This window comes from Chinchilla lanigera, unplaced genomic scaffold (genome assembly GCF_000276665.1).
Source record: "Chinchilla lanigera isolate Chin_1 unplaced genomic scaffold, ChiLan1.0 scaffold00094, whole genome shotgun sequence".
Taxonomy (NCBI): Eukaryota; Metazoa; Chordata; class Mammalia; order Rodentia; family Chinchillidae; genus Chinchilla; species Chinchilla lanigera.
In genome coordinates, this window is record NW_004955495.1 from 8,481,668 (window position 1) to 8,491,311 (window position 9,644).

The 9,644-nt window shown below is 35.6% G+C and overlaps 1 protein-coding gene across 1 annotated transcript; it reads right to left on the reverse strand.

Moving 5' to 3' along the window:
- Positions 1-1,469: 1,469 nt before the first annotated feature.
- On the reverse strand, positions 1,470-2,435 carry LOC102016489 (olfactory receptor 7A17-like). Its single transcript, XM_005406109.2, has one exon. The coding sequence runs from the start codon at positions 2,430-2,432 to the stop codon at positions 1,470-1,472; it is 963 nt and encodes a 320-aa protein (XP_005406166.1). The 5' UTR covers positions 2,433-2,435.
- Between the last annotated feature and the right edge of the window lie 7,209 nt (positions 2,436-9,644).

A 9,644-nucleotide genomic window follows, 5' to 3' on the forward strand; every position in this document is an offset into this window, starting at 1 on the left:
AAAAAAAAAAAACAAACAAACAAAAAAAAAAGATTCAAAGTGTACAATAGATATTGTGAAATGGAAAGAAACTGTTCAAAAAAGAAAGTGAAAGTGGGAAGGGGAAAGGAGAAAAGAAGGAAGACAAAAGTAAAAATATATATGATAGTAAAGATAATTATACCACTAACCTCTCTTAGTTGATTGGAAAGGTTTGTGCCTATATTGTTTGATCAATTTTTCATTCCTATATCTTGTAATCTTAGCAACTACTTAGAAGATAACAATACACAATGTACTAGCCACTCTCTAATTATCTTACTCTCCTATTATCTTTTATTATCTTGTTTTGAAATTTTGCATCACTGTTTTTATTATCTTTTCCTCTTTAAAATAAAAGCCCAATGGCTAGACCTTCAGACTTTCTTTTTATCATATTTATTTATTTATTTGTTTGTTTTGTCTATGTTTGGTGTACATAATATTTTCAATCCTTCTGGGGATTTGTACACGTACAGAACATTCCTTAATTACTTCTTTCATTCCCTTTTCCTCACAACTCTTCATCTTTCCTCACAGATTTTGTTATATTATAAAGTTCTATAATTGTCCTTACTTACCAAGTATGGTTATTCTCCATAGAAGTAGTAAAACACATGGATATTTCTGAGGAACAAAACTGAGGAACAAAACCATTGGTACGACACATGCTACTTGAGAAGGAATATCTTAAGACATTCAAGCGTTTACTCTTTTCTGTTTTATTTTTTGAGCATGTAGGCTAGGAGGGCATGTCAATTCTATGTATATAAAAGTGTCTTTTACCACTGAACAAGTTTATTTCTGTATTTAAAATATTTAAGTCTATTTAAGAGATTTCTTGCATCTTCATAACTTTTTATTGTTTTCAATAATAGAATTATGAAATTATGCTAAATAAACAGGCAAATAAATAATTTTCTACTGATCCCTGATGAGGAGGAAAGGAAATTCATATTGTTTTTTGGTATAAATGGTAATTTTCAAATATTTTTTATGTAACATTGGGAAAAACACTGGGAAATATGGAAAGTGATGAAGGAAAAAGTATTAAATCTTAGAAAGAATGGAAGAACATGAAAAGGGTCATTTGAAAGCTCCAAACAAAAGAAAAGTGATATGGAAATGGAAAAGCTAATTATCTTGATTTGATCATAACATATTGTCTACTTGCTGAATTACTACATTGTCATCTCATAATTATGTACACTTACTAGGTACCAACTAAAAATAAAAAATAATTTAAAGGTAGGAAAATGTGATAGAATACATTGGAATGTTAATTAACAATTAAATTATTTTTCTGGAAAAATCAGTTATTTAAATTAGAGAAGCTGATATCAAAGAAATGCAAATTATAAGAAATACAAAGAAGGAGCCAATTCTACTGCCAAAGTCTGACCAAAGAGTCATAATTCTTGGCTCCAAGAAGTTGAGCCCTGAAATCCTGGTCACTTGTTCACTCTTAGTACAATTGGCACTTTTCTACTTTTACTCACAAACAGCCTTTTCAGAGCACTCTTAATGTCCTTATTTCTCAGACTGTAGATGAATGGGTTCAGCATGGGTGTGACCACTGTGTACATCACTGAAGCTGTTGCAGTTGACTGTGAGTTGTGTGTTATGGCAGAACAAAGATACACACCTATGCAAGTACAATAGAATAAAGAGACCACTGAGAGGTGAGATGCACAAGTAGAAAATGCTTTATGCCTCCCCTGAGCTGAAGAGACTGCACGAATGGAGGAAACAATCTTAGAGTAAGAATAAAGGATGCCAGTAAGGGGACCAACGGCCAATAAGACAGCTGCAAAATATATCACCACATCATTAAGAAAGGTGTCAGAACAGGCAAGATGGACCACTTGATTAAGCTCACAGATAAAGTGTGGGATTTCCAAGTCTGTACAAAAGGACAGCCGTAGCACCATTAAGCTCTGTAGCAAGGCATGCAGAGTACTGATGATACTGGACACCAGAACCATCAGCACACAAAGCTGAGGGCTCATAATGACTGTGTAGTGCAAGGGGTGATAAATGGCCACGAAGCGGTCATAGGCCATCACAGCCAGGAGGAAGTCATCTAACCCTGCAAATAGCAATAAAAACCACATCTGGGTGATGCAGCCTGTGTAGCTAATAGCTTTGCTCTGCATTTGGAGGTTCACCAGCATCTTTGGGATGCTTGTGGAGGTGAAACAAATATCTACAATGGACAAGATAGAGAGGAAGAAGTACATGGGTGTGTGCAGGTGGGAGTCTGAGATGATGGCCAGGATGATGAGCAGGTTCCCAAGCACGGTGATCAGGTACATGGAGAGGAAAAGTCCAAATATGAGAAGCTGCAGTTCTGTTGCCTCTGAAAATCCCAGAAGAAAAAATTCTGAAATTGGCGTGTTATTTCTTGGTTCCATGTGGTGAACATGACTACCAAAAAGGAGAAAAATAACATTACTAACATTTACATAGACAGATACCATTAATACTGTTAAAATGTCACAATTTATATTTTTTAAGCAGAAATTTGCCTGTGTATTTTGTGTTGGACATGATCTTCTTTCCTGGATTCCTATATTCTATCTAATTATTCATATCTATCCTCGGCCTTTTCCCCATGAGTTCATTATCCTGAAGTGCTATGATTGTATTTTACATGCAATCAAGGAATATATACTTGGTGCCAACCACATCTCAGGCACTGTAGAAAATAGGCATAAGGTGCTGAAAAATAAAAGACCCCATATTTTATTAGGGAGAAAGAATATAAGCATAGAATGAACCTAGTAAGATGATGATAAGTAATAAAAAGAATAAAAAGCTGAGAAGAAGGAAAGCATGAATAGAATAGTGGGTGCAATTATTATGGGGTTTCTGACAAGAGCAGCAGCGAAGGTAACATTTGAATAGAGAATGCAAATTAGACAAAATATAGTCCCCAAAGTTAACTGGGGGTAGCGTGGCTGGAAGGAGGTTCAGACAGGGCAAGGACCCTGAGGGAGGTGCTTGTTTCAGATGTTCAAGTGTAAGAAGAAGCCTTGATGCCAGAGGGAATGACTGACAGGGAGCACAGTGAGAGGATGTCAGGGAAAGTGGATGAGGATCTGGCCTCATTGCTACTGCTGAAATTTCAACATATACAAAGCTCCTCATTCACATGCTGTTCCTCCTGCTTTATTTTCTTCCCAAGGCAGCTCTTTAAACTGAACATACTTTTCCTTATTTCTATTTGCTCATGAACACGCAGGTGTCTGAATTCTGAGTCACACTAAAGTAACCTTGCTCTGAGAACAGCTCACTGCCCACAACACAGACACACACATCTACACACAAAACCGCACCCCCCCCACACACAGGCAAGCATATATACTCATACACCAGTATGGCCTCCTAAATTCATGTCACTTCCAAACTTTCCTAAGCCCCAGTCAAATTGATTAGGAAAAGGATGAATACAAAGGAAACTGCAGGCATCAGATTATGTTTTCCCTAAAAATATAGTCAGAATTCTCCAATTGCAAGTGGCAAAATTCCTAAGAATAGGTAAGCTTGGTGTCTGGTAAACTTGATATGATCATTTTGTGCTCTTTATTTAGAGAAACATGAAACAAAACATCTGCTTAGTCAACATAGATAGGGCTGAGATGGGTAAGATGGATGAAAAATAATTAATGCAGTCAAGGGATTCCTGAGAGATTGTGATGAAGAGGGAGCTTCCTTGGCTTTACAGGCACTCCAACCTGGTTTTATCTCTTTCGTGTGCAGAATGAGTAATAAGGTAACAAAAATCCATTATTTGATAGAGAACAGAAAGATGCTTATACAGTGGCAAGACTTAGATTTAACCCCCATGCATAAACATGAACAAAAAGAGAAAACCCAAAATTCACAAAAGATACTCAATGTACAACAGAAATAGAGAATTTTTAAAGAAGAAATGTTAAAAGGCTTTGATAAGTAATATTAAATGAGTAATATATGTAATCAGAAAACCAGGTTTTGAATCTTAACTCTACCAAACATATCAGTTGTTTGAAGGTGGGAACCTAAGTGAATCTAATAAATATTAATGTTCTCATTTATATACAAGGGATATCAATACCCACCCTCCTAAGAGAATTCACAGCTTCAGGTAAAGCATGCAGAACCTTAGCATGGCTCCTTTTTGTTAAGAAATGAGCAATTATCATTGGTGAGAGATGTGGTAAGCTTTTCTTTCTACCTCTCAAATGTCCTCATTCCTTCAATACCCCTTGTTCTCCACTTAGGAGAATTTATAGAATCTGTAGCTTCACACAGGTTCAACTTTCTATGACCACCTCATTGGTTTGGCCCTCAGGCACCCTGCCCCCACTGATCTCCCAAATTTGAACTTGATTTTCAGCTTCACCAGCAACAGGGGCATCGACACTCACTCATTGCTCTTTGTTGGGGTTTTCAACCACTGGTCTATTAGGAATGTTTGCTCTTTCTTCATCTGAAAAACTTTACTTACTCTTTAAGAGGCCTTTGAATTCCTTCTTCAATGAATTAACATTACCATAGGTAAGCAACACTTCCTACATGCATTCAACTGACACCTAGAGATAATAAAGGTGCTGATTATACTTAATTCCATATCTTTCTTGCTCCTAGATGATATCATGATGTATGTGGAAATCTCCATACTCTCCATAACTCCCAGCTAGGTGAGTTTAGGAAGAGAAGTTGAATAGATACACGTATCAACATAGAAGATGTATCGTTACAGAAATTTCTGATAATGCAGGAAAACAAAGAAACAAGGAAATGCCAGTGTAAGCATGGTGAATATATTCCATATTCCATGGTCTGGGCCCATTAAGGGGGTCAGGCTATGGCTGGTTAAAAATTGGATAAAAGACAATAAATAAAACACAAAAGAACATATCAGAGTGTATCACACATAGTGACAGGATTCCCAAATCATATGTGGGGGTGCACTTGTATTTGTGTGTGCATGCATGCTGGGTCAGGGTGTAAAAGTTTGTCCTTATTCTGGGACACAGTCAAAAGTTTAGAATCCACAGAAGAGAAAGACAAAGGTACTTTTACAAGGAGGTAAATTGCTGCTAATGTAAGACAGGCAGCATAAATGAGGATCCCAACAGAGGAGCCAGGTTGTTGAGACAACAGGTGGCCAGTAAGTTCTGAAGTCACCTCTGGATTAAGAGCACATGCGAGGACTAGACTTTTCTTGCTCTTATTTCTTCATTGTTGCATCCACATCATGTCTCAGATGTAATTATTATTCCTATATTCATTCCATATTTATTTGACCATACTTGTTTTTCCTTTCTCAATTATAATTGATGCATAAAAATATATGTATTTATGAGATATGCTAAAAAATAAATATATATAATCATGCAATATCTAAGTCAAGATAATTAGATTCCCATCTCAAACATTTATTTGTGTATTGGAGTCTATGGAGGATAAGGCAAGCTCTGCTGTCACTTTGTTTGTGTTATCTTTTCATTGTTCTCAGATTTTGATTTCTTTTTTCACAAATCCCAGGAGTACACTTTAGTCCTTTCTGTTTTTCATTCAACATGCAAAGTCCTGCCAATAACATATTGTGTGAAATCTCACCCATTTCATGACAATCTATCCTATTTCTTGGTATGATTTCTCTCTAATAGCATTATGTTGTGTGTGCATTTATTTAATTGTACTCTGTCTTTTCCATTATAATGTAAGACCAATTAAGCAATGAATATACCTGCAGTTTACTTTTGCAATTTCATAAAGCTATGCATTTATATGGAAACAAATTTTAAGAAATTAAGGGTGTACAAATAAAAATAATGCCAGAGTAACTAAACACATGTTAAATATAGAGCATCAAAGACATCTGTATTAAATGCAACAAAAAATGAAGTCCTGTCATGGGACAACACAGATAAAACTGAAGGACATTATGTTAAGTAAAATAATTCAGGCACAGAAATACATTACTGCATGTTGTCTCTCAGACATGGAAGCTAAAAAAGCTAATCTCACAGCAGTAGAGTAGTGTGCTAGTTATTGGAAAATGGAAAGGGGAATAGAGAGGAAAGATAGAAGGAGATTGGACAACAGGTTCCAAAGTGCAGTTGCACAGGAAGAATAAGTTCTTCCACTCTACAGCACAGTAGGATAAAAATTTGTAGTGTACAGAAATTAATTATGTATTTTATAAGGAACTAGAGGAGAGGATATGAAGACACCCAATAGAAAGAAATCATAAATTTTGAAAGTGATGGAATTGCTATTTATCCTGATAAGATAACTACACATGTATATATGTGTCACCTGTACAATTATTGCCAATTAAAATTTTTTTTTAAATAAAATGTATGTGCAAAATAAGATGACAAAATATGCAAGAGATTTATTGCCACTAAGACACAGGAAGAATTTAAAATGAGCTACAATTAAAAAATGATTGAGGTGGTGCACACAGTATGACTGACTGATGAAATTGACCATGAAATATTGGTAAACTTTCATACCATCTCCCCAAATACACCTAGATATTTAAAAATGAAATCTAAATGGCAAATGGCAGTTGTTGAAAACTTCACTTCTCATGTTTGAAAGAATGCAATAAAAACAAGAACAAGACTACATATCCACTATACAAAAGCAAAGATCATTCACAGACTGCAATAGGGAAAGTTAATGTCTAAAAATGCTACACATATATTCAGTCTGAGAAGAAAGGAAATAATTGCAAATTAAACGTTTTTATTATACCTCTTTTCATCTATTAAATAAAAAATGTTATACAAACTCATTTATGCAGCCTGAAAAAGGTTTGTAAAATATATGACTCATAAACTTTAAAGTAGTATTTTAAAGCAGTTTATTGCCTGGATCTTTTGAAAGGCAGAAACTTACTGAAATATACTGATATTTAAAAAGCTAAAATCCTCTCACCCTCCAATTTACTCAGCTATTTTTACTCCCTTGCCTATAAAACTTGAATATGATCTAACTTCACTGGAACCATTTTATGCCTCTTGTATCCTCAAAAGACTCACAAGGTGAACTTCCATTCCCATAATTTTAAAAAGTTGTCAATAATTATTCCTGCATTGCTGATTCTAACAGACATTTTTTATTGTAACATATTAATAAATTACTTATGAATTAGTCAAACCAATGAGCAACACAGCAACTGGGCTTATTTGAACTGGTTCTCAGGTGACCACGCATAAACTTTCTCAAGTTTTGTTCTCTCTGAATTTTTCTTAATGGAACCCTCAGACTCACTTGGATGGTGTCTTTGAGAGGAAGATCTCTGTGAGGAAGTAAGGCTTCCTCCCTGGATGGTTGGTGATGGAGACTGAAGCTCTGCCCCAGACAATGCAGCAGGGAAGAGTAAAGAATGGGTCCCCTAGCCAGGCTTAAGATTCTACCATGTCCTGTCCAGCTTGATTGCACCTCAGAAGAACAACATCAGGGCATCTTATAGCTCCCTATCTTTGCTCATTACACACATCTATTCTTGTTAGTTCAGCCTCTGAGCACCTCATTTCCCTGTGGGACTTTTGTCTGAGCAGAAAGGAAAAATTTCCTGATCATTCTATGTTCACAGGGACAAAGTTAAAAATCAGGTGAACTCAGACTTTATTACTCTTTTTCCATGAAACTTCTGCCTTCCAGAAGCCTAACCTCCTTACCACTTTTGCCCAATTCTTAGTTACAATTTTCTCCAAAGTCTGAGGTTCCTGAATTTTAATCATTTCTGGAAATGGGCTAGGGATATAGTTCAGTGACATAGTGCCTGCCTGGCAAGCACAAAGTCCTGAGTTTGATTCCTGGTACTAAAAATCCAAAAATTTCTGGGAATTCCAAAGCACTGATTTGTAAAGGGGACATGGCTCCTGATAACTTCAACAATTGTTCTTTTTATCAAGAGAATTTTGACCATTTGTTACAAAACCTTGGCAAGTTAGTGCAACATTTAGCTATTTGGTGCTTTTTACATAGCCCTCATGAGTCTTAGGCTTGGAACCTAAGTTACAAATTGTTACTTACCCTTTTGTCTCTGAAATGTTTGGTAATAATAAGAGATATATTTAGTTGTCATAGTGCTCTGTGGATTGAAGTTACAATCTTTTTTTTCTGGCACTGGAGATGAAGACCAGGACCTTAAGCAGGCCATGCCAGCAGTCTACAACTGAGTTACACCCTCAGTTCTATGGTTAGAAACTTATAAGGATTAAAATTTTTTTTCAGGTGTTCATTATATTATTATATTAAGGAATCATTTTGTGCTTGCAAGAATGAGGCCCAGACAGGTTACATGATCCGAGTAGTTGAGTTTTCACTGAAAATTCATCAAGATATTCCCTATTCTCATGTTGTATGGAAATGGTCATCCATTAAGAATGATTATACTTTTAGCAAGTACGTGGGACTATTTGGAGAAAATTTTGGTTCCTACAACTAGTAAGGTTTATAGTAGCTATTTGATTGAAGTCAAAGATGCTGTTCACTCAGAGTACAAGACATTGGCATAAAAATTTGAAGATAAAATACATAATTTATTAACTTTTGATATTCTTCTAGTATTTTGTTATGAAGTTTTGTTTTATTTTTTCATAAAAAGATGCTGTTCAACACTCTGTAACATTCATAAGAGCTCACCACAAGTTTAATGTAACACATATATCAACAGAAAGAGAGGAGCTTAAGAAACACTACCCTAGACCAGAACTTCTAGAACTTCAATATGAATATGAACCACTTGGGGATCTTGTTTGAATGCAGATCACAAATGGCAATTCTTAGGTTTGGGTCTAATTTTAGTCTTTGGCATATGGAAAGCCAGTTTTTCAAGCACCATTTGTTAAAGAGGCTATCTTTCTTCCAGTGAACATATTTGGCACCTTTGTCAAAGATAAGGTGGCTGTGTGTGTTTGTAGTTGGGTCTACTTCTCCTAATATGTTCCACTGGTCCTCAGGTCTATTTTTTGCCAGTACCATGCTGATTTTATCACAGTAGGTTTGTAATATAATTTCAAGTGAGAGATTGTGATGCCTCCTGACTTGTCTGTTTGCCCGGGATTGCCTTTGTTATTCTAGGTCTCTTCTGGTTCCAGATGAATTTTAGGAATATGTGCTCTTCTGGAGCAATAGGAGTAGCAATAAGAATAGCTTTAGGAATATTTGTCTCTTCTGGTTCCAGATGAATTTTAGGAATATTTGCTCTACTTCTGTGAGGTACGCTGATGGTATTTTGATTGGGATTGCATTAAACCTGCATAACAATTTTGGAAGTGTGGCCATTTTCACTATGTTGATTCTTGTATTACATATTATTACCTTCAAATTGGTTACTCAGATAACCAGATATAGGCATGTAAGTTTCTTCTATTTTGAGTCTATGTAAAAGTACATATATTGGAATAGGTTAGTGAAAGTACAAAGGTGAACAAAGTAGATAAAATCCTTGCTTACTGGTATTTTGTATTTTAGTGATGAGGATACAGTCAAATAAATGTTTTCACATCTTATTGTCCTCAGGGATGGTGGAGGACACCATCACATAAAGAAAGTTGCTGACTCTAAAAGAGTATCAAAGAATTTATTTGATATATGTAGGACTCTATACAATA